Source organism: Crinia signifera, chromosome 6 (assembly GCF_055691185.1).
Source record: "Crinia signifera chromosome 6, ASM5569118v1, whole genome shotgun sequence".
Lineage (NCBI taxonomy): Eukaryota > Metazoa > Chordata > Amphibia > Anura > Myobatrachidae > Crinia > Crinia signifera.
This window is the reverse complement of record NC_139222.1, coordinates 117,805,431-117,832,138: the sequence shown is the minus strand read 5'-3', so window position 1 is coordinate 117,832,138 and position 26,708 is coordinate 117,805,431. Positions and strand designations below refer to the sequence as shown.

At 41.9% G+C, this 26,708-nt stretch overlaps 1 protein-coding gene across 1 annotated transcript in view; it reads left to right on the top strand.

The window, feature by feature from the left end:
• ITGB3 (integrin subunit beta 3) overlaps nt 1–26,708 on the top strand; it is a 70,566-nt gene that overhangs the window by 9,480 nt on the left and 34,378 nt on the right. The window contains exons 2-9 of the mRNA XM_083146928.1: nt 657–739; nt 5,988–6,177; nt 7,286–7,538; nt 15,583–15,745; nt 15,837–15,998; nt 16,110–16,205; nt 17,584–17,673; nt 17,887–18,021. Coding sequence (XP_083003054.1) covers nt 657–739; nt 5,988–6,177; nt 7,286–7,538; nt 15,583–15,745; nt 15,837–15,998; nt 16,110–16,205; nt 17,584–17,673; nt 17,887–18,021 — 1,172 coding nt within the window. The remainder of the gene's footprint in view (nt 1–656; nt 740–5,987; nt 6,178–7,285; nt 7,539–15,582; nt 15,746–15,836; nt 15,999–16,109; nt 16,206–17,583; nt 17,674–17,886; nt 18,022–26,708) is intronic.

Genomic DNA, 26,708 nt, shown 5'->3' with positions numbered 1-26,708 from the left:
ACTACCCACCTCATGCTCAGAGCATGGTCAATGAATGAAAACATGGATGTATGTATTATGGAAGGTGGCTTAAGAAGACCTAAAATTGTCTCCCGGTGCTGCTCCTACAGATGGGGCCGCACTCATTGTTTCCACCAGACCTCCATCCGCAGGTTTCTGGTGGATGGTGATCCGGCTGACAGGGACAGGACACACACTCGCGAGTCCATTGCTGAGCATGAGGCACGCGAGCGTCTCAAAGTGCATGTTCCCCATTCTGGTGGACGGCGCAGGGTGGTGGGCGGCGGTAGTCATGAGAGCGGCTCCATCTGTACCTATTGCAGCCCCTGGATCTACTACACAGGAAACCTGTGATCCGTTCTAGACCTACACCTAAAAATGTGTCACATACAGTCCATAAATGATCTCTCCAAAAACTATAGCGATACATTTTCAAAAGGAAGTTGGATTGCAGGTTCTATGCGCTGTGGTGATATGTTCATGGCACGAGTCATGTGTTTGGAATTTGAAATATATTGCTGTTACCATTGTTTATTTGCTCTTGCTGCATGAGTGTTTGTCTGCATTTGTTCCTTACCCTAGTCTGGAAATTATTCTGTATGTTGTCTACATATATTCTATACTTAAAGTTAACATAATATATCTGTATATTTCAGCCTCAATCTGCTCTACACGAGGGGTGAGCTCTTGTCAGCAATGTCTGGCTGTCAGTCCATTATGCGCTTGGTGTTCGCAAGAGGTAAGTTGCTGATTGTCCTCTTCCTGGTAAATAATGTGAAATGTGTTGAATATTATCTGAATGTTCTCTACTACAGTCAATAGTGTTAATATAAAAAAATGCTTTTATTTTTCTCTTTGTTGGGTGTGGTGTAAGTGAAGAAGGGTGCACTCCAGTAGTCATGTAGCCTTCAGTCCTCTATGTAACGTTTGACATTCCTCATTGCCAATTCTCTTGTCATTCAGATGAATGTCTGCAGCTCCATCCTCCTTCCTCTCAGTTTCCTAAAAAGGCAATGTTTCTCTGGGCTAGTACTACACGTGCGGCAGTGTCTCCCAGACAGATGTAACATAGAAAAGTCTGACAGCCTGCCAGATTCCCACCCCTCTACATCTGGGAACCCTTTGCTTGTACTAAACACTGCAGTTCCTGCTGGGAGAGCTGTGTAATTCCTCTTGGATTATAATGTTTTATAAAAACAGATTTAGGCAATCTTCATCAGGTGGGACTAGATGTCCCAGAATGCTCTGTAAAACAGATGCATGATGGAATTTATGTGTGCACAGAAGCTTGCGTTCCACGGGTTAGCTGCAAGTAAGAGCTATTCTACAGCTTTAATCATTACTTTACTTCACTATATTGTCAATAAAGAAGCATAAATCAAGTTTATGATTGTTTATGAGGAAACAATAAAAAAATATAAATCAGTATTTGGATAAATGAAGATTAGCAAAGCATCTTATAAAATGAAAAGGCTAATGCTGAACTTCACCTCTGTGGGGGTAATTCTAGTGTTGTTCGCCCCGGCAACCACTAGGTTGCACCTGACAGAGCAATCCAAGTGTTGCTCCGTTCAGTTGCAGACAGCTGCTGGTGCTGACATTCCTGTTGCAGTATATTATTCTGTCATTTACTGAATAAATCACAATTTCAAGGTGTTATCATGCTGTTAAAAGTTATGCAGCAACAAACACAAATGTATTCACAATGCTCCAGGGAAGCATACATCGCGCCTTCCAGATCTTGAGGTGCAGCAATTACGTTAACACATCCTTTCTTGCCCTACTCTTGCACGCATTTCCCTACTCTGTCTCACCCCTCTGAAGTGTAAGTCTAAAGGGTATCATATTAGCTGCAAAAAATTCTCCAGCTAAATGTTTTTGTGGCAATTGTCCCCCCAAAAAGTTGAAAACATTTTTTATTACTAGCAAATTGCTTGAAAACATTTTTATCCTACTCTAAATTTAGCAAAACGGGATACATATGATAATTCGGTACTTGTTTCCTATCTGGGCGCCCACTAAGTTAATTGCGCACCATGCTATTCTCCGTAGAGAAATCGGATCGCATCGCATCGTACACATACACGATATTGAACGATGCGATGCGATGCGATGCGATCCGATTCGATTTCCCATAGGAAACAATGTTAAATGGTTCAATTTAGCCAAATTATCATAGGAACAATAGTAAATGGGCCAAAAACAGCCCTGAACATTGAAATGTCCCCCCAAAAGTAGTTGACGCCACCCCGCCATCAACGTGAACCCGAAGCGTGGCGAGCGCAGCGAGCCCGCGAGGGGCGGCGGTACGCGTCCTCCGACCTTTTCATGCCCTACTATCCACGTCGGCGTGGAGTGAGAATAGAATAGTGTGGCGAGCGCAGCGAGCCACCGAGCCCGAAGCGTGGCGAGCGCAGCGAGCCCCGCGAGGGGACGCGGATACCTTCACAGGTAAACGCGTCCCTTCGCGGGCTTCCCAGGTGTCCGCGTCGCCCGCGAGGGGACGCGTATAACTGTGAAGGTATCCGCGGCCCCTCGCGGGGCTCGCTGCGCTCGCCACGCTTCGGGCTCGGTGGCTCGCTGCGCTCGCCACACTATTCTATTCTCACTCCACGCCGACGTGGATAGTAGGGCATGAAAAGGTCGGAGGACGCGTAACGCCGCCCCTCGCGGGCTCGCTGCGCTCGCCACGCTTCGGGTTCACGTTGATGGCGGGGTGGCGTAAACTACTTTTGGGGGGACATTTCAATGTTCAGGGGTGTTTTTGGCCCATTTACTATTGTTCCTATGAGAATTTGGCTAAATTGAGCCATTTCACATTGTTTCCTATGGGAAATCGAATCGGATCGCATCGCATCGCATCGTTCAATATCGTATGTGTGTACGATGCGATGCGATCCGATTTCATTACGGTGCCGTACGTAGAAAACCTGGGCGCCCAGATAGGAAACAAGTACCGATAATTCCTGCATTCAAAACCAATGCAAAGTGTAGGTGGGAATCAGCTTGTAGCCCAATGCTAAACTAATACCCCTTTCACATTGCACAAAATTACTGGGTTCATGCCGGTCCGACACGGTAATTAGTGTGATGTGAAAGGTACAGCTAACCGGTAGCAACACAGCAATACGAACCGGGTAAAAAGAAGAGTTCTTACCGGATCGTTGCCGTGTTGCTGCGCAGTGTGAACGTGTTAATCAGGTTGATCGACCCATTTCCCGTTCACACTATGGAGGAGGCAGCACTTGGAGCAGCGCCAGCTCTAAGCGCGGCCTCCACCCCCGCCCCACCGATGACGCTCTGACGCTACAATATTGTTCGATGATTTGAACAGACTGCACACGCAGGATCGCATCGAGACTGAACCGTTTCAAAGTCCCTGCAGTATTACATAGTATTACATGGATAACAGTATAGAAGTGTATAAGAGGACATATTAAAGAGACTTTGGGAATTTAAATGGTATCTAATGCATGTTATATGCATTTTTGTACTAATGCTTTCATTGAAAGGTGCTTTAAAAAAAAGGTTGCAAAAAACCCTGATTACTCCTACGTGCAAGCTTAAAAAAAATTCCCGTTCATAAAGCACACCATTATACCTGTCCCATACTTTGTGCTCCCATTTTCTGCATTTTGCACTTTTTAATCATTTCAAAGTGCCCGATCAGGCATTAAGGAGGGTGTCTAATGGTTTTTGGCTCAAATTCCCAAATATTTTACCTTACAATATGAATTTTGCACTACTTTTCACCTGCTAAAAGTAAGTGAAATGAAATTTGCGATAAGGCTCATGGAGAATTATCAATGCTAAATGGAAAGGTTTTTTTTCCTACTTGTGATAAGTGCAGTTTTCTGCACAAAAGTGGGTTTTCATGGCTAATTGGATGCATACATCTGTGATGTGAATACGTAGTGGAAATGCAGATTTTGTACCAAATAAAGGACGTATGTCCAACTACATGAAGCCCAGCCAGAATTGATTGGTTATTGGGTCGTCCAAATGTATTTATCAGTGGGTCTATGACATTATGATTGCATGTATCAGGAGACGCTGCCAAAGAAGTGATATAGTCTGCATGAACAAGATCAAATTCAGTTACGTCTGATGGCTCAGCCCATCCCAGCTCCTGAACCTCCTCCTGCCTTCTCTCATGTATAGCTGCAGGTTATCTAGTTAACAAGCCCATAACTGCACAGAGTAGGGTGAGACATGATTGCTGAGCCACAGGAAGGGAGGGTGGACATCTGATGCCTCCAGGCAATATAGTTTTGTTTATTGCCAGAAGTAGCATTGATTCACCTCATTAAATAGAACTTGACTGTACTCCTTGTAATTTCACAAACCTTGCCTTGGTTGTACCTAAATCTCTCCTGCAGCTCAGGGTCACTAATTCTCCCAAACCAAGTCTCTGTAGATATCTAATATTTTTAACTCCTATAGTTTCTCCTTCTTAGGGGTACATTTTCTATCATTCTTGTTCATTCGAGATTGCAATCTCTGCTGTAAATTGCATCTCAGGGATTTACTAAAAGCTAAATACGGCAGAGCTTGCAATGAAAATGATGGCGCAACACACGTATATGAATGAATAGGACATTGGTTAACCTCAGTACAGTTTCCTCATAAGAAACATAGAATACGGTATTTTACTCAAACGCAACCGGAAAAGGGGCAAACTCGAAACAATATTGAACTTTCAGTTGACAGACGTATTGCTATGGCGAGCTGGCCAGCTAAATAAGTGCGGCTCCATCTCTATCTATGTGTTTCAGGTGATGTGCGATGGAGCGGATCATTGTATTGTAGATTACCTCAAACACCAAAGAGTTGTTGTTTTGTTTTTGTTTTTCAATATTAATTTTAATTTTAATATTAATTAATTTTTTTGCAAAATAAATTTTTAATAAAATATAAAACAAAGTACAGTGCAGCAATGGAACAAAATCACAGATACAAACAAAAGTACAGTATAATAAGGACATCAACAGTATAAAGGAGAGGAAGAATGGTGAGGAACAGTATGCGGTCATTAGGTCGACTGTCTAGGACTAGGTGGACAGTCAATAAGTAAAAAACTATCGGTCAACAGGCAGAAGGTCGGCACATGAAAAAAGGTCAACATGCATTAGATTGACATGGTCAAAAGTTCGACAGAAGCAAAAGGTCAACATGATAAAGTTCGACATGGAAAATGATCAACATGATTTTTTTCCCCTAAACATACTTTACCATCCCAGTGGACATAGAGGGAGGCTATAATAGTGTGCCGAGCGCAACGAGGCACTGGTCTCGCGCGAGCCATGCCTGTGGATGCGGTATACTAATAAGTTGTCCATGTCGACATAGACACCAAAAAAAATTGAAAAACTTAGGCCAACATTTTCCATGTCGACCTTATGACCATGTCAACCTAATGCATGAAAGTCATGTGTTGACTTTCTGCCTGTTGACCAATAGTGGTCGACCTATTGACTGTCGACCTAGACACTGCCGACATAACAATCTGCACCCAATAGACCAGTGATGGATAACCTTGACACTCCAGATGTTGTTGAACTACACATCCCAGCATGCCCTGCATCAGTTTTAACATGTCCAAATAGCAAAACTGTAGCAGGGGATGCTGGGATGTGTAGTTAAACAACATCTGGAGTGTCAAGGTTATCCATCACTGCAAATAGACCTACCACAGCATAGAATAATATAGGGAGTCTGAATTAGGCCCTTTACTTGTATTTTAATAGTTTATTTTTGTCAGATAAGTATTTTTATTAATTATTTTGTTAGCTATTGTAGGGGGATTCTGAAATGAATATTTTTCTTTCATAATCATCATATATAATGTACTTTTTCATGACAACAATAGGATTTTAAAGATTTTACTAGATTTTCTGGTTTCAAAGGGTATCTAGCTATGGTGATAAATTATGATTGTTATTTATAATCTAAGATCTATAGCTAAACTATGCACTACTGTTCATCAGGACTTTGGGAAAGGGGCATCTCGTTGTGATTTGAAGTCAACTTTGCTAGAAAATGACTGTAACCCGGACAACATTGAGTTTCCTGTCAGTGAAGTCAGCGTTTCAGCAAACCGTCCCCTAAGTGACAAGGGCACAGGAGGGGAAACCACTCAGATGACACCACAGAAGATTGAGCTGCACCTGAGACCAGGTAACACAGACTGTTGCCTTCTAAAGTGGATCGGTCACCAGTGAGGTCACTTGTGATTGCATATTGATAAATCATTATGTGCAGTACACTAACCATTCATTGGATCTATTGGCCTGTGTAGTGGCTAGCCAATCCATTGTTCCAGTGTTTACCCAGCATTAGACAGAGTCTCGAACTTGCCTTGGCCTTTGCAACGGGATGCTGAATTTAAGTTTTATGTTAATTTGATTTTTATTTTAATAAGGTCTCAATAACTAACTACACAATATACTTAAAATAAGTTACAAGTGTTTTAAGATGGACCTCAGTAGAAAGTCGCTGCTTGCATAAGTAAAAATGTGTTGTATCCCATAACAACTAAATAGTGTTAACTCATTTTTATCTGTGCAGTTCAGAAAATAAAATGTAACTGTGATTGATATGTATTTGATAAAGTACCTGAAATTATCCTACTTTCCCCTTGCCTAATATTAATGCAAAATTCGGATTCATATATACATCCTATTATTTACCTACTAATATTATGAAAAGGTTGATATAAGAGCTGGCACCAGATTGGCATACCCTTTATAATGAAAAGCAAAACTTATTTGAAATCTGTATTCTTGCCAGGATTTTATAACTGAAGTGATTTATGGGTCACCTTAATGAGAATGTAGACCAGGGGTAGCCAACTCCAGTCCTCGAGAGCTACCAACAGTTAATGTTTTCCAGATCTCCTCACAGAATCACAAGAGAAGTAATTAGCTCCACCTGTGGATCTTTTAAAATGTGTCAGTGAGTAATGAGTGCACCTGTGCAGCAGCTAGGTTGTCTGGAAAATGTGAACTGTTGGTAGCTCTCGAGGACTGGAGTGGGCTACTACTGATGTAGACCATACCCTGACACAGAAACAAAGATGGCATCCAAACAAAGGTCTTCATCTAACAGATTATTAAGAGAAAACAATCATAAGTGCTCCTCAACTGGGTATCTGTGATCAAATGAGACATTTACAATTCTTGGTTACAGCAGACCAAAATAAAGTAGATAGACAGGGAGATTGATACATAAATTACGTAAAACATGACATTAAAAATGGTTTAATATTCACTTGCTTCTCAAACAGATGACTCTAAGAACTTTGTAGTACAAGTGCGTCAGGTGGAGGACTACCCGGTGGACATCTACTATCTTATGGATCTGTCCTACTCGATGAAGGATGACTTGGAGAGCATTCAAACATTGGGCACTCAACTAGCTGAGAAGATGCGCAAGGTGACCAGCAATCTGCGCATTGGCTTTGGGGCATTTGTTGACAAACCCATGTCACCCTATATGTATGTCTCCCCACCAGAGGTCATCAAGAACCCATGCAGAGAGTGAGTATAGACCCATTTTATTCACTTTGTATAAGGTAAGCAAAATCATCTGTTAAAATATTATAAAAATATTATAAATCATGTAGGACATGGCTCTGTAAGGTTGGTTCAGCACAGCATGGAGTCCCCAATTGGTCGTGATTGATTGGCACACTAGATCAAAAGTTTCTCATTGAGAAAATCAGAAAAATATATTAAGCCTTTGAGTGCCAAGTGAATTTTTCAAAATTGGTGTGAAGATTTGCAAGCAAACATTTTTATTCATCACTAGTTCTAAGGCCCATCCAAGGGAGGCGCAAAAGTTTATGCAGTTCTCAAAAGTTTTGTAAAGAGAAAATGATTTTTTTTTAATGGACCCTTATATGCCTTCGGTGGTGTACCCAGAAATTTCTTGTGCCGAGCTGCGCTGCAGGAGCAGGCTCTCCCAAGATATTTCCGTGCATGCCACATTAATGAAAGGATGCGCCAGTGGTGAACCACTGACAAACCACCATCGCCCCTGTAGCTGATCCTCCCCATCACCGCCCCCATTGCCAATCCTCCCCGTCACTGCTCGGGGAGGATTGGGGCCACTCAGGGAGGATCAGGGCCACTCAGGGAGGATCAGGGCTGCACTGGTCCGTTCGGGTGTCCAAACACAGGAATGCACAAACAGACGAACGGCTAAGCGCCTGAACACCCGAGCGCTCCCTGAGCCCCCCAAGCGGCCCCGAACATGTCCAAGTGGCCACAAACAGCTGAAGCCGGCAGCAGCAGCCCCAAGGGAGATGCCAGAAGCTGCCCCTTCTGTTGTGAGTATTTCTGGGGCCGGACAAACCTACCCTGGCAACCACCTGACAAACTTAAAAAAAATACTGCAGGAGGGCACTAATACATTGATTCCTATTGTAAATAAAAGAACAAATGTCAAAAGGAAACTAATTTAACTTAACAGCCAAGTCAAATTTGAAATAACTCATAAAAGCAGACTAAACGCAGATAGCAAATCTAATCCCCCAATCTTCCACAGTTATATAAACGGGAAACAGTTAAGGAAGGAAAATATTGGTCCACTAAAAAATAAGCAGGATACCCTGGTAATGGAAGGAAAGGAGAAAGTGGAATTATTCAATTAATTTTTTGCTTCAGTATTTACAAGGGAAAAGGATCTCTCACAGATTAAATGCTCGGCTCTTGATTGCTTCCAAACTGTATGTTTGAATGAGGAAATAGTCAAAAATATATTACAGAACCTAAATAGTAACAAATCTCCTGGCCCAGATGAAATACACCCTGGGATACTAAAATAATTGAGTTCTGTCACAGCACTACCATTAAATCTGATGTTCGAGGAATCAATAAACTCGGGGATGGTATCAAGGGACTGGCGCATAGCTAATGTAGTACCAATATGGAAGAAAGGTAGTAAAACTAACCCTGAAAATTGTAGACCGGTCAGCCTTACATTCATTGTGGGGAAAATATTAGTAGGAATAATAAGATAGTATCCAAACTTTCTTTAGAACAGGAGAAGGTGATCAGTAAGGCGAAGCATGGGTTGTCAAAAATAGATCATGTCAGACTAATTTAATTAGCTTCTATAAGGAAGTCATTAGGGGGCTTGACAGGGAAATATGTTAATGTAATACTTTTTGATTTTGCTAAAGCTTTTGTCATGGTGCGTCATAAAAGGTTATTAATAAAACTAGGTAATTTATGGTTAGGAGATAAAATTTGTAATTGGATTAAAAACTGGTTACACAATCGGGGACAGAGAGTGGTGGTAAATAGCATACATTTCAGCTGGGGTAAGGTCCACAATGGAGTCCCACAAGGTTCAATTTTGGGACCCACCTTGTTTATTATATTAATTAATGATATACTATAGGAAGTGACATAGTGAGTAAAATTACAATATTTGCGGACAAATGAAATTGAGTAAGGAAATTAACTCAGCAGTGGATGTGGATACACTACAAAGTGACTCAATTAAACTGGAAAGGTGGGCGGAAAGGTGGAAAATGCAGTTCAACGTTGATAAGTGCAAAGTAATTAATTATGGGAACAAAAATGAACAAGCTACTTATAGGCTGAATGGAGTTATTATAGGTAATTCTGCTGAAGAGAAGGACTTGGGGGTCATCATAGATGAAAAATTGGGTAATATTGCACAATGCTCAAGTGCAGCAGCAAAAGCAAACTGGATACTGGCATGCATTAAAAGAGGAATGGATTCAAAGGGTTCCAATGTCATAGTGCCTCTTTACAAGGCATTGGTGAGACCACACTTGGAATACTGTGTTCAATTCTGGGCACCGCACCTTAAAAAGGACATAAATGAACTGTAACAGGTACAGAGAAGGACGACTAAGCTAGTAAAAGGTCTCGAATCACTAGAATACAAAAATAGGCTAACCAGGCTAAATATGTTTTCACTGGAGAAATGGAGGCAGAGAGGTGATATGATTAGTATGTTCATACAGGATTGGGACTCCTATGGAACTGGGAGATGATTTGTTCACTAACAGGTCTGCACTTAGGACACGCGGGCATGTACAGAGGCTCGAGGAAAATAAATTCCAGACAGAATTAAGAAGAGGATTCTTCACCATTAGAGCAGTAAAATTCTGGAACTCATTGCCGGTGGGGGTGGTTACAGCAACTACTGTTAATGAAGTGAAATCACAACTGGATGCATTTTTGGCCACAAAGGGAATCCTATAGATATGACTTATTCAAGTCAGTAGTTACAATTTAGATAGGTTGAACTTGATGGACTAACATCTTTTTTCAACCTTAATTACTATGTTACTATGTCCTATTTTGCAATGCGGCCACTTGCCAGTGCATGCACAAAGCTATGGGCAGGTAAACGCAGACTTGCCTAACTCCCTCCACCCACCTTCGCATGGTCCATTTGCAAGGGGACCCCGTGGTCTTTCTATAATCCGCAGGGCTGCAAATTCTCCTCCCTGCATACAGGTCTGAATCAGGCCCTAAGTCAGATCCATGACACCACTGATCATTTTCACCTATTAATGTTGGTAGGACCTTGTCAGGTCTGTGATGTTTGGTGTTCCTGGCTGTGAACCTTGTGGACAAGTGGTGGAAACATGAAAATTGGAAGTTTAAAGGTTTCAGGTATGTCCTGTGCATATGGAGACTTGAGGACTGGTGCTTGCAGATAAATAACAGGTACTAAGTGATGAGGTGACAGACAGGTACTAGTTGGTCTTCTCCGGGGACACCCACAAGGGAGTTTGGCTTTTGCTACGCCTAATGTGCAGGACTCGGTTCTTCCTGGATTTCTCAGTGCTGAAGTCTGTGAACCTCTGAAATCAGACACTGTGGTTACTAGATGTAGATCTAGAACCTATGACGCTGCTGCTATCCTCTATGGGCCTGAGAAGCATATGATGAGCTCCACCAAGCAGAGCTCAGCACAAGCCTATCAGCCTCTGACCTCTTGTGCAAAGTCTCATGGGACTTAGTCAACTCACAGTAATGCATTGAACACTTGTGCAGACAGTGTGCCTTGGCTCCTGATGCTCTGCACCATTAATCATTGTCACATTGGCAGATAGGTGAATATATATATTTGTTTTTGTGAAAAATACATGCCAACCACAGGGGGCCCCTAGATAGAGGGGGATCCAGTGGTACTGACCCCCTGTGCTGCCCCCCCCCCCCCCCCCCTCCTCTAAACTGGCCCTGGATGCATCCTTTCTCTGATTACATGTATATCAGCATTTACTAATGCACTCATGAGTACTTGCATGAATATTTCAGCAAAGGACAGCTCCCCTGATTAGGACCCAGGAATCCACCTGTGTATGTTTTGAGTGATGCCTAACTAGAATGAAGTCTTATGATGTGAATGTTCAACTATACTCTGTAAAGCGCTGCGGAATCTGTATGCGCTATATAAGAAACTGTTAATAAATAAATAATAATAATGGTGCGAGGAAGGGTGCTGCCGGAAATAGTCTTAGGAATGACAACAGATAATGAGTATAAATGAGAAACATATACAGTAGCTATTTCCATTATCTGTAACATAATTTATAATTACATTTTATTCTACATAATTCAGTCTTAGCACTGTGTTCTCAGGGCTTCATGGTCAGCACGTTGTTTAAGTTGTATAGATGTATCCACAAAATATTATATATCCCAGGATAACCACAAAGGAGATGGAAAAGCCTGGTCACTAAGCAGTCTAAATCCCTTCTCATGGGATTACTGTCTAATCTAAGCGATAATAACCAAGAACAGGAATTTGTGAATAATAGCATTGTTAACTGTTTACCCATGTTAATGACGTATGTCATAATAGGTAAGAGTTGTGGGGAAAGGCATGGGGCGGGATACACTAATCCAAAAATGCAGTAAAAACTCAGTTATCTGGGTTTTTACTGCATTTTGGAATGCACTAAAACCCGATTGCCAGGTTACCGTGATGCAGAGTATACCACATAGAAGCCTATGTGCTTCTTATCCTGACCCGCTGCTGCCCCGCACCGTCTCCTGCCGCCGCCCTCACCTGTGTCAGGGCAGCCTCCTGCTGTGCTGCCCGGACCAGAGACCTCCTCCTCCATAGCCCCATATTTCCACTTTCAGGTGTAGGGAGGAGGAGCTGACCCAGCAGCAGCAGGAGCCAGGAAAAGGAGGAGGATGAGAGCCGCCGGGGACCCACTGCCACATCGCCGGGGGCATCGCAAAGGGCAGCTCTTATTGGAAGACTTGCTCTTTGTGATAATAATCGCATACAGTATGTTAGTGCACATACATCAGAAAGGGAAACATGTGAAAAAGAGTTGGGTATATATAGCATGGGATGAAGGGAGAAGTAGGCAAATTAAGGATTGATGGGCTCACATGTATTTACATGACAATATATCATAATAAGAAAAAACATTATGTGTAGGGGTATTTAGGAATTTCCTGCCCCGGGTGTCAAAAAAGGTGTTTGAGTCTATTGCAGTATCTTTGGCCCAGTAATTTCCTGGAAGTCTACTAGCTTTATGGCCAGCTGTGTAAAATGTGTAACAGACCATAGTCACAGACAATTGCATTCTGCTCAAACACCATGCTTTTGGAGTTGGCGTTGGCGTCTGATGTCAGTAATTTCTTTCTTAAGGGATTTAAAGGGATACCTCTGAATCTGGAATTCTAAAGAAACAAGCTTACAATACCTTCAAGGGCAATTTAAGGGCCTGTGTGCTAAGTCTTCAGGAGAAGTAAAGTGAATGAAGATAAAGTACCAGCCAATTAGCTCTGAACAGTCATTTTTCAAACACAGCCTGCAATGTGGCAGTTAGGAGCTGATGACTAAGTGTCTCTCCAATTTGGGGGTTATTTAATCCCAGCCCATATTTCTGACGTGCGGAAATATCGGCCATCAGTATTCAACCCCGGCTGGGACGCTTCTATGCAGTTTTGACTGTTTAAAAAGTTAAATCTGCATTGTGAAATTTGATCCCGTTTTCAACCATCGGCGGCCACTTTTGCCCATACACAGGCTTTCCAACTGTCAGAATATTTTCTTTTTCCGACAGTTGGAAAAACAACCCCGACATTGAATTGATCAAATGTAAATTTGACCTATTCTTGTTGAAAAACGGATGATATTTCCACCTGTTGGAAATATCGTCTGTGATTGAATACCCTACTTTCATCTTTTTCCAAGGCTAGTAGACAGGACTCTAAGTTTTAAGAAATAAGTCAGAGTATATTGTTTCAGGGACAGCATACCTCCACATGAAGGTAATGTGGAGGATACGGTCCAGGATTTAGAGCAGAAACAGCAGGAAAACTGATGTGATCAGTGTTGGGCTAATTAGCAGCACCTGTGCTTTCCTGATATAAGTGTTTCTAGGGCAGAGGGCAAATGTTCCTGATGATGGAATAGCAGCCCAGGTGACAGGGAAGAGGTCTATGGCAGGGACCGCTGGAACATATTGAGGAGTTTGTACTATGCTGCGACATATGTATGCAGCTTAGCTGTAACCATCCTTTTATATGCTGTTTACCTGGTATACTGTTTACCTGCTACAAAATAAAGACCAAGACTTCATCTTATATAGTGTATGTGATTCCTTGTCATAACATCAATAGGTAAATATGGATGGATCATTGGGGGCATTTGTGTTTTTGTACAGATGTAGGGAGTCAGTTAGAGTTTGTAGAGATTCAGGATATTTTTAAAGGTGACCTTATAGTTGCCAGGGCCTCCAGGGAGGTTTGTGTAGTTGAGAATCCCAGGGGGCATAGCCAGACTACATAATAATCAGTACCTTAAGAAATTTTATACTGTATGAGGTCATTTCTTGAATAGAAATTACGGGTAGCTGAGTAAAGGTGTAATCCCTAACACCTGGACAATAAATATAAGTATTATTCATTTTTTATTGTGCAAATAAACCACTTACCTGCCTAATTTTTGATTGCTTTGATTTTTTATGTTTTTCTTTTTCATTTTCCTTTTTATTGAAGCATATGCAATGATACAAAACAATACATAACAATATATATTATAATACATAATAAGGTTTCTTTCAAGATCCGGGGTGATATTTAATAGGAAGAGAGATTCAGAAAGTGAGAGATTTGGTAAGAAATCTCCAGTTTGATTAAAGCTGCAATCATTTACACTTCAAAATCAAACTGGTTTTGCAGTGTAAATGATAGGCTGCTTTAGAAAAAACTGGAGATTTCTTACCAAATCTCTCACTTTCTGAATCTCCCATCTTATTCATTTTCCCCCAATATATAATTTTTTTTTTAAATTCAGATTTTTTTTCTTAACTTAATTACATTTTGAATATTTTGAAAAAACATATTTCAATATTTTAATAAAAAATTCTGTTACACTGCATTCATAAGATTACAAAGCTGAAGATAACAGTAAATATCATTCTTCTAGTAAGCCGCTCGAAGCAAATGCTTTGAAAGCTAGTCTGCTACCTTGTGATTGCCTCTGTGTTTGTGCATGTGTAAGAGAGAAAGAGATGTAGTTTCACTCACTGCCAACAGATGGCAGTGTTTCAGAGACACGCAAATGGCCACTAAACATATATATTGGAGATACTTATCAACGGCTTTGTGTATTTCAATTTCTTGAAGGCCAGATCGGTTGCTATCAGATGCCAATTTTTGTGTATTGCCTTTTTATTCAAATTGGTGTCACAGTGCACATTAAGTACAATACGATCTTGTGTATTGCTGTCACTTTTGCCATGGGTAGTCTGGTGAGTGGCTCTGGCTTTTTTCAGCAATTTTTTAGCCATTTTTTCAGCTACTGTATGTAGCAAATAGATAAATCACTCTGGTGGAACGCAAAATAATTCAGGTGGAACGCAAGTGGAGAGTAATGTGACTCGTAGCGCTATGCAAGCGCATCAGTTAGGACGTCTGCAGGTTGCTGTTAATACATGAAATGCATTCTCTACCTGTGCACGCCAGCTGGGATGGCTGATAGAGATACACAGCAGACGCTCTATAGGAGTATGTTTGGTAAGTAGCGATTTTAATAGTATTTACCTCTGTTTGACTCCCGCCATTGACACCTGTAGATAATGAGTTTTGATTGTGCTATACCAGCCCTAGGGGCGGAGATTGCAGGTATATCAGTGAGAGCTAGGCATGTCAGTTTGCTGCTGCCTGCCTGGAGTTGTGACATATTGCTGTCTTGACAAAGGGTCAATTCGAGACCCGAAACGTCGACCATGCTTGAATTTTAAGAAGATGAAAAAAAGGATTGTTTTACTTTTAAGAAGAAGTCTGGTGAGTGCACTTTTGTGGTTTGGACACTTCTGTTGGATATGAATGGCGCACTGTTGTTTGATCACAGTGTAAGCCTGAGCTTTTGCACCCCAGCACAGTGATATATGAAGGTTGAGAGTGCTGCTTAAAACACCCTCTATATATATATATATATGTGTGTATATATATATATATATATAGATGATAGGATTAGTGAACATTAATGAAAAACATAATTTAAATGCCCTAGTGAAAAATTTAGTTGCCATTTTTAATGACCCTTCCCCTCTTTTGTCCACAGTATAAATGCCGTCTGTTTGCCCACCTTCGGCTATAAGCATGTTTTGACCCTTACAAATGAGGTTGCTCGATTTAACCAAGAGGTTGGAAAGCAGAGTGTTTCCCGGAACCGTGATGCCCCTGAAGGTGGATTTGATGCCGTGATGCAGGCTGCAGTGTGTGATGTAAGCAAGGAGAGCAGATAGGAGACTTTGGGAACTGCAAGCAACAAATTACGGTAAAGACTGAGGTTGTTTTTGTTCTTGTGTTTGATAGGAAAGGATTGGCTGGAGAAATGAGTCTTCCCATCTGCTGGTTTTTACTACAGATTCTAGAACACACATTGCCCTGGATGGAAGGATTGCGGGTATTGTCCATCCCAATGATGGAAACTGTCACCTAGGAGAAGACAACCATTACATACTATCTACCACCCTGGTAAGAAAGAAATGATGGATGATACGTTTATTTCCAATCTATTACACCCCCCTACACTGATTACTACATAGATGACATTATTTTCATATATCTCATTCTTTTTTTCCCTAGGATTACCCATCCCTTGGGCTGATGACAGAAAAACTCTCCCAGAAAAACATCAATCTTGTTTTTGCTGTCACTGAAGAGGTCCTGGAACTCTATAAGGTTAAAAAAAAACATATACCTTAATCATTCTATACAAAGAAATTTGACTTTGACAAAGTATGAAAGTGTGTACGGTGCGGCAGAGTAAATGGCTGAGGAGGCAATGGTTAGGGTTCAGAACCATGTGGGTTCATGTGGGCATTATACAAAGGTGTGGAACTATATCCTGCTTGAAATTTGGTAAGTTTTGCTCAGAGATGCATAGGCAAGGTGGGCAAGAGAGGCCGTCATTGTTCAGATACCAGTATACTCCAGAGTTTTGACTAATTCTTTTTAGATTTATATAAAATGTTTATAATGTCTTTGTTTTTTTCATATCGTTTTTATAGTCAAAACTGTGGAGTTTACTGGAGTATGACAGAAGAGGCTCTGTCATATCTGAGTTCTACATAGATTTGGGTATGGATCATTGGGTAGACAGCATGTTGGTCGACATCATTAGGTCGACATGCATTAAGGTCGACATGCAGGAAGGTCAACATGACATGGTTCGGTCTACAGGGTCATTAGGTTGACACAAGCATTAGGTTGACATGGGGAAGGTCGACAGTCAATAGTCAACATGAGGTTTTTCACATTTGTTTGTCCCGAATTTCGACACAGTTGACATGGACACTGGAATGTAGCAACGTATCCCATAGATTTACATAACCATCTAAGCAGGTCATTTTTTACCAACTGTAATATTTTTATGTTCAGCAGTTGGGCATATTCCACAACTATAGTAGACAAGTAAATGTAATGCATTAATTATTATTATCTTATTAGCTTGCGAAATTCATATTTATTCAGCAAAATAATGTAAATGCGTCTTTTACACATGTCTCTTTACAAATAACAAGCTTTATTCGGCGGTAGATATGTACATGCAATGGTCCATGATGACATATAGGAGATAATGAAGGGTAAGATTCTTAGAAATGTTCTTTCCACTAGGGATTCCCATCTCCAATCAATGGCTTTGCCATAAATGCCAAAGGTCTGGTTTCTCCATGATTGATGGCAGAGAAACCTAACATGCACCACTCAGTCCAAACACCTTTACCCAATTGTCTGACATACTGTATTCTTGTGCCCCACAGTAGTGTTGTTCATCGATGGCTCAAACCATCAATGAATTTATATTGATGTTTTCCTGTCAACAATGTAAAGTATTGATGGCACAATAGTTGGAGACCATCAAAGGGAATCATTTGATGAACCCTATAATTGACTTCAGTTTTTATAAGAATAGAGACAGTCTGTGGAAGGAACTGGTGACAAGCACTGTAGTATAGACCCACTTTTCTTTAGTGAACTTACTTTGACAGAGTCTTAAACATTGACTTATTTGTGTACAGTCTCCTTCTGATGTTTAATTCTAATTTATTTCTCCTAGAAATACAGTGAGTTGATTCCTGGGACGACAGTAGGTACATTATCCAGAAATTCTGGGAATGTTATACAGCTAATTGTGGAATCCTATGAGGTATGACCTTACAACACCACTTAACCCTTTTTTCATCAGTCATTTCTTTCTCTTTGATTGACCTCAGATATTACTGTAACTTCATCTTTCATCCCCAAATATTTTATTTTATAATGTTCCACACTTCAAACTTTTCTACAACTTTTTCCTCTTGATTTTAAATTTTTGGGGTGTCTAAGTTCCTCTCCTTTCTCAATTGTATTGCGAGCACAGAAGATTCGGTCGAAGGTAGAACTTGAAATCCGTGATCTTCCGGAGGAACTGTCACTTTCATTCAACGCCACCTGCACCAATAACGAGGTCATACCGGGCCTTAAATCCTGCTCAGGCCTCAAGATTGGAGACACGGTGAGTTTTTCCTCTAATACCCATATATATATATATATACCCATATATATATATATATATATATATATTCCCAAATCAGCAACTGAAAATGTAACTCGTTTTAGTTCTTGTAAAGTAAAATGGAGTTGAGCGTTTATTACAAATTCCAACCAAATCAAATAGTAAATTAGAATTATGCTGCACATGGGCAGACAAATTAGTCAGTATGAATAGTAAAACACCTATTACAGGTTCATGTTTCTGGATGTATGTGTTTCAATGAGCACACGTTGAAAGAAGCTAAAAAGTGTAAAACCATGGATCTCTGTGTTGAATGGATCAGGAATTTACTGTACACAAGCATTTTTCAAAGGATGAACGGCTATAGAGATAAAAAAAAATAATGTCAATTACTGTATATTGCTAATCGTCACTACTTTTCCTACACCTTCCAAGCTGCACTTACTATGTGGTTAGTGCTGTGCAGAGCACAGTTACAGGGTCAGATCCATCATGTACAGTGCCTTATACCACTCTCTATATGGGATGCGGTCAATATGTGGCGGTCGGAATCCCGACGGTCGAAATTCCGACACCGGAATCCCACGCCACCCATAGAGGGAGAATAAAATAGTGTGCCGAGCATAGCAAGGCACTTGTCCCGCTGCATGGCGAGCGCAACGAGCCCGCAAGGGTGGCGATCCATGCCCCCCCCCCCTTATCGGCATTGCGGCGGTTGGGATTCCAGTGTCTGTATTTCGACTGCCGGGATTCCGACCGCCGGTATATCATACCGGACCCCTCTATATAGTCCACATTGCTCATCAGAAGAGATCGTTCACATGCATAAAATTCCATAATAGTATAATGCTATTCTGGCAACAATGCTTGCTTCGTCCTGTGTGAGCAGGCCACATTATATACCCAAAGGTCTTGGTCTGTAGATATTTAGAAAAATATTGCCATTGTAATTGGTTGCATTTCTTTAAATAGTTATGTGGGGAAACATCTTTCTGCCTTTTACAATTTCTCTGGAAAATGTTATAATTAGTGAACTCTCCCTGTGTACCTGCTTTGTAACTTGGTTGACCTGCTGTGATGTCTGTGACAGTTATTTGCATCTACTTACTAAGCAAGTTGATTTAAAGACTTGACTCCTAAGGGGGTGAAAAGGGGTAAAATGTTCTGGCCAGGAAACCCAGGCACATCAGGCACATCAGCTAGTTTTACCTCCTCTCTTTTTTATATAAAGTTTATTGAAAGGTCACAAAATAAAATTAATGTCAATGGCGTATAAAAGAGTACATAATAAGCATGAATACAAACAGTCTATTGTAATCAACAAATTGATTACAGCATAGTGACCAAATTTTAACATTAAGAGAGGGGAAGAAGGGGAGAAGAAGCACAAAAAGGAAATGGTGGGGCAGACTGTGCGAAGAGAAAAAAGGGGAAGTCAGAGTAGTTTATCAGTCCTGGGTGTAATTTTTATTTAATTGTTCTTAAAAAAGAAAATTGCTACACATAGTGACAAAGACAGTGGCCAGTATTCAATGCCTATGATTCTCCATATTTTCCAGCGAATCAGGCAATTTTCCGGGTTTACAGGGAATTTTCTCACAGAAAAAAGTGAGTTTAAAAAGGATACTATATCCTCACACAGTGGGTCCCCTCTGTACTGCCTTCCCCAATATATTGTTTCAATTTCTTTGTTTGAAAAAGCTTTACTTTTTACACAATGTACATGTGCTGTAACCTTCTGATAGTGGAAAGTTGCCCCTGCACATTCATTGACCGTTCAAGTATGCTGTGACTGAAGGGAGAGATCTTCCCTATTTTGTAAATGTAGCTGTTTATATGTCTCGGTATATGAGAAACCTGGGAAGTAGGTTTTAAATCATGCAGAAGTTACATTATGGTGGACGGACTGTGTTCCGTACACTGCGCCTGACCGGCTCCAGGGACTGCAACAAGTTGGAGAGTGTACGCGTCCTTTGTCCGGTGATATGGGCAATGGAGCGATATGTATCGTCCAACATTGTACAAACACTTTTAAGCATTGTGTCCGCCCACCATACTGTAACTTCTGCATGATTTAAAACCTACTTCCCCGCTTTCTCATATACCGTGACATAAAAGCAGCTACATTTACAAAATAGAGAAGATCTCTCCCTTCAGTCACAGCATACTTGAACACTATTTGGTACTTGTTTCCTAGCACGGCCACACCGATCAGAATCGCGGTCATCGGGGGTAAAATCGGGGCCATCGCGGCCGCTAAAAAAATCAGGTGCGATGGACAGACACGATGCCCGCGATTTCCCCATAGAGAACAATGTTAAATGCCTCAATTTACCCGCGATGACCACGATTTCCCATAGGAAACAATGTGAAATGGCTCAATTTAGCCAAATTATCATAGGGAACAATGGTAAATGGGCCAAAAACACCCCTGAACATTGAAATGTCCCCCCAAAAGTTATTGACGCCACCCCGCCATCAACGTGAACCTGAAGCGTGGCGAGCACAGCGAGCCCGCGAGGGGCGGCGGTACGCGTCCTCCGACCTTTTCATGCCCTACTATCCACTAGGGCGTGGAGTGAGAATAGAATACTGTGGCGAGCGCAGCGAGCCACCGAGCCCGAAGCGTGGCGAGCGCAGCGAGCCCCGCGAGGGGACGCGGATACCTTCACAGATATACGCGTCCCCTCGCAGGCTTCCCAGGTGTCCATGGCGACGCGGACACCTGGGAAGCCCACGAAGGGACGTGTTTATCTGTGAAGGTATCCGCGTCCCCTCGCGGGGCTCGCTGCGCTCGCCACGCTTCGGGCTCGGTGGCTCGCTGCGCTCGCCACACTATTCTATTCTCACTCCACACCCTAGTGGATAGTAGGGCATGAAAAGGTCGGAGGACGCGTACCGCCGACCCTCGCGGGCTCGCTGCGCTCGCCACGCTTCGGGTTCACGTTGATGGCGGGGTGGCGTCAACTACTTTTGGGGGGACATTTCAATGTTCAGGGGTGTTTTTGGCCCATTTACTATTGTTCCTATGCTGATTTGGGTAAATTGATCCATTTAACATTGTTTCCTATGGGAAATCGTGGTCATCGCGGGTAAATTGAGGCATTTAACATTGTTCCCTATGGGGAAATCGGGGGCATCGCGTCTGGACCATTTAAGCATTTTTAGGTGCACACGACGCGACCGACCCGATTTTTCACTGTTTTCAATGCATTTCAATGGAAAAATCGGGGGCATCGCGTCGGTCGCGTCGCAGGCCACTCAAATTACCCCCGATGGCCAAGATTTGTGGCCGTGCTAGGAAACAAGTACCCACTATTTTTCACTATATGTATCATTTTATGTCAATATTTTTTTTTTAAGAACAATTAAATAAATGTTAAATTTTATGTAAATTTCTTCTACAGTATGTGCACCACACAGTGACACTCTTTCTTCTTTTCTCTAAATTGTCTCTATTTTGTGTCTGATGGTAGCACCCCCTCCTGAAAAATAAAGTTACCAGAGAATATATGAATCTATAATGGTGAATACTAAATAAGAGGGGTCCTAATATACACTATATATTATACCTTCCAGTGTGACTGGCACTATCCCTGTTTTTGCAGTCCTGGGTGTAGGATGTATGGTTATGACTCCCCTGGCACCTGTGCCCATTATAGACACACAACTTTTGTGCTGCTAGACATGAACATATTTGCTAGTATGTTGCGGAATCCCCCACATTGAGATAATTGGATGAGATCTGATGTCTAATAGGTGACAGGAAGATAAAATATTTATTCTCTAAGTAAAAACCTATGGATACTAGAGCATTGCTCCAAAAATCTCCACTTTTGCACCCCTGCAGACACTGTTGTCTTGATACACATATGCATACATGTACCTGTAAATACAGGGACTTTTGGAGAAAAGTAGGGATGTGGGGCAACAGAGTATTCGCACTTTCTCATGCTTGTAAAGTTGACTTACGTCACTTTAGTAAGCCAGCTCTATTTTTTGCTGCAGTTTAATCTATTTCAATGTTAAACTTTTTTAATCTCACGTGCTGGATTACATTTCGAATTAAATTTTAAACTGAAAAGTTATACCTGGAGCTGTTACAGAGATGATCTCAGGAGCTATCAGTATCTCATTGTAAGCAGGTGTGGTATAGGGTTCCGACAGTCGGGATCCTAACAGTCATTAGCCCGACGTCAGGATCCTGACTGGCCGGACTCAGACAACATGGCGTGCGCAACAAAGCCCCTTGCGTGCTCCCTGCGCTCGCCATGCTGCGGGCACGGTGGCTCGCTACGCTTGCCACCTATTCTGTTCGCCCTCTATGGGGGTCGTGGACCCCCACGAGGGAGAATAGCCGGTGGCCATTGGGAACCCTTCTGTTGGTGTTTTAACGGTTGGGATCCCGATGTTGGATAAATGACTGTCAGGATCCCAACTGTCGGGACCCCGTCCGGCACCCATTGTAAGCATACTAGCTGTCTAGATTTGGTGTATAGATGTCTCCGGACCTGTTTCAGCGCTGCCTGTGACTGGAGTAGTGCTGTGCTGAAAAGTAGGAGGCTTAATGTTTGAAAAGTAGGAGGCTTAATGTTGTCTTTACTCATATGAGTAATGAGAAATCTAAGGATGGTTAAAGAGGTCAGAAACTAGTACAAGGAAGTAGACTAATCCCAGAGCAGGGGCGCAGAGTCTTACCCTATCGGTGGTCTTCTACAGGAAACCACACTCAATGGGCTGGTTGTGGCCCTCTTAATGGGTCTCCTGGGCTAGTACTTGAACTACTGGAAACTACAACATTGGACTGGAACTGATGGTAAATGTAGTAGTGAGCTGGAACCGTTAGCGAAGGTATTATCAGACTGGAACTGGTGGTGAGGTATTATCGTGAAACCGATCATGAAACCGATGGTCAGGGCTGCCACTAGAAATTGCCAAAATAGACAGCCCCCACCCCCCATCAACAAAAATAAAAATCAAGTATGCCACCACATTAATGGGATGCAGTCGTTAGGGCGGCACAAAAAGGTCGACACTCCTTGTCAGAAGATCAACAGGGACTGAAGGTTGACAGGGTCCTTAGGTTGACCAGAGGAAGGTCGACCATGCAGAAGGTCAATACAGGTTTTTTTTATTATTTCCCCCACTGTGATTCCAGAACAGGTGGTAGTTCATGCTCTACCATCTACTATGGCATGGAGGGAGAATAGAATAGTGTGCCGAGTGTAGCAAGGCACCGTGCCCGAAGCATGGCAAGTGCAGCGAGCGATGCGAGGGGCTGCCGTACACTTAGTGTCCAGAACTAGACGTCTACATCTAAAAAATAAAAAATATGTGTCGACCTTCTACACGGTCGACATTCTGCCGGTCAACCTAAGGACCCTGTCGACCTTCAGTCCCTGTCGACCTAAGGAGTGTTGACCTTTCTTGGGTCGACCGAATGATCCATATGCCACATAAATCCCCCAACCCAAGCCTCCCCATGAATGATTATTATTATTATTGTTATTATTATTATTATTATTAATAAGCTTGTCACTAAATATATACATCAGTAATGCACAAAACCAAATGATTAGGACAATAAAGTTCTAAGAACACTACGCAATATAATATTTACTATTTGGCTGAATCTATTGCTGAAGCAAAGGCAGTATATGGTAAGGGTGACAGGCTGGCAGGAAGCATCTTCTCCTTCTTGGTGCCCTGCCAGCTCTGATCTGAATAAACACTACTATGTCCTCTCTCCTCCAAGCGTTTGTAGTGCGCATGTGTGGCACGTTATATGCTGGTGAGTGCAGAGGGAGGGATTCTCTATAGGCGAGAGCGGATAGTCACAATGAACAAAGGTACGTGCCACTGTCCTTAAAAGGCCTGAGGTGTATTGCACAATCACAGAATCAAAATAAAATAGTTAAAATGGTTATAGTACACTGACAGCGACCACACCATCTAAGAGCTGGCATCTAAGAGTTTTGCAGTATAAACTTCGTCAGGGCCTGACAAAGTGGACACTGCGACGCGCTCTATAGAGAATCTGTTTGCAGTTATGACAATATGGCAGAGAGATTGCATGCCAATATTGGACATTCTGTAGTCGAAAGATCAATAAAGTATTCTACTTCAGTTCCAAATGCATTATATCAGAATACATTGTAATACAACATAAGTTAAAGACTGTTAAATTATTATAGTTGTCAAGCTACCAAGCTACTATACTGTGACCAGTGTATGTTTAACTGGTTTGATACTTTGTTGCATGAATTAGATACAGTGAGATACATTGCATAAATTAGAAACATTGATATCGACCTGCAAGTGTTATTTATGAAGATACTGCATATCTTCTCATGTGGTTTGACTCACCTTTAGAACTGCAGCTCGATGTTTGGTGAATTACTTTAACCCCAGAGGCCCGCCATTATCGATTTAATCACATACTGTATTAAGTTTAATCAACTACATAATACATTATTTGATAACGTGAGTTCAATAAGAATACCAAACACTTTATTTACACAGACTTTATTTTGCATTACATCAGGGAGATACATCCATATACTGACATCCCACACCAGCAATATTTTATATCACTTATTTCCTGACTATTTTACTTGCTTCTTTCCATTATTTTACAGTTTTTTTTATGAGCATTTTAAATGATCAATAAAAGGTCAATTTTTATATTATTCTCTTGGTGCACCACACCTCCTAGGACATATCTTTCTCTCTCCTTGGTAATATAGAATGGTTCTCCTGGTCTCACAAAAGAACATCCATTGGCAAGGATGGGCACCATTGATCGAGCCATTAAATAATAAATGTTTCCCACCATTATAAATACATTTTTATTGTCCCCAGTTAGCAGTTCTTGTGACCCTTTTCTATAATTAATCATTTTCTACTCTTAAAAAATGATACAAGAATTTTGCCCCACAAGATAATAATATAATATGATGAAGGGGGTTATTCTTACCTAATCGCTATATAATAAGATGAAGGGGGTTATTCTTACCTAATCGCTGCTCTGCTAAATTGCAGAGCCCACCGATCAGGTATACACCACCCCACCAGAGTGAAACCCCGCTCTGTGCAGGCCTGTGAATTGCATAGCACGGCTTGTGAAAAAATGAGCTGTATTGGCGATTTGCTGCAAATACATTCACAAGGAGCTGACCATTTAATGAGTTTTCCACTGTGTGTAGTTTGTACATAGCCTTACTCGGTGTCTGCGATAGATGCAGTCGGCTCGGGTCCGGAGCTGGCATTACATACATTTGCTCTCAAACACCTGGGCACGCCTCCCAGAAAATGTCCGACTACAACCCCCCAAACACCGGCTTCCTGTCAATCAAATTGCATATGGCCAGCGATTAAAAAAGGATTTTTATCACAGAATGGCCTTCCGCATATGCGCTGCAATACGAATGCATACGCAGTCAATTGATAATCACCCGGCCTGTAAATTTGCAGCTGTGCGATCAGGTCTGAATAACCCCCTTAGTAATGTTAATGGTTTAGTTACTCACTATAATATTTCTCCAGTCTGAGTGTAGTGAGCACCTCATCTGCTGACCAGCCAGGTAGATGAATGGATCCGATACGTAATCCCGGCGGTCGGGATCCCGGCGGTCGGAATCCCGGCGGTCGGAATCCCGACCGCCGAAATCCCGACATGGGGGGGACGTGGATCGCCCCCCCTTGCGGGCTCGCTGCGCTCGCCACGCAGCGGGCCCGGTGCCTCGCTACGCTCGGCACGCTATTTTATTCTCCCTCTATGGGTGTCGTGGACACCCACGGAGGGAGAAAGTTTCGGGATTTCGGCGGTCGGGATTCTGAACGCCGGTATCACGACCACCGGCAAATTGACCACATCCCAGATGAATGAGCAAGCTCTGCGCTATCTCACCTGGCACAGCTAGCACATTTCCTGGGCGGTGTAGGGGGAATAGGCAGCTGGTAAAAACCAACTTAAATTCTTACCTTTCTTATCTCACTTTATATTTTATTCCTTATCTTCCATGATTCACTATCTAGTATTTTGCAAGTGACGGGCATAAGCTCTTTCCTCCACATTCCTCATTTATTACATTGAATAGAGCTATTCCAAACCAGACAGCTGTCTCTATGACACAGATAAATATACAGTATGCCAGGCTTTATATTGCCTCACTTATATAACATATACACCTTTCCACCTGCAAACTTCACTTATTGCACAACTATTCCCGAGAACACCAGCAGCTATAAGACATTAATAAAACACATTCTGCATGTAAAATCACCCCAGTATGCTTCTATAAGTAGATCTTTTCCTTTCTCTAGAAATGAAAATTTTCAGAGGTGAGCCATAGCATAGAAGAGATTGTTTTAACTTGCACACAGAACGTATATATTACAGGACCCTTTATACTTCTTAGCTAGTTTCTTTACTCACTTTTTCAAATCTTTCTTGCTTTAGATTTTTTTACATTCACCTGTGTACCTTTCATACTGCTATTTTTGACCTTACATTTTGTAACTTTATTACTAGTGTGCACCAACAGAGGTATTAGAGGCAGCTGCTGGCTTCATAAAGAGTCCTACAGTATATGCTGCACCATTTTTTAAGTAAAACCCCACCCAAATCTAATTGTCTCTGAACAAATTACATCTGCCCCAACCCCCCCCCCCCCCGCAGTGCACAT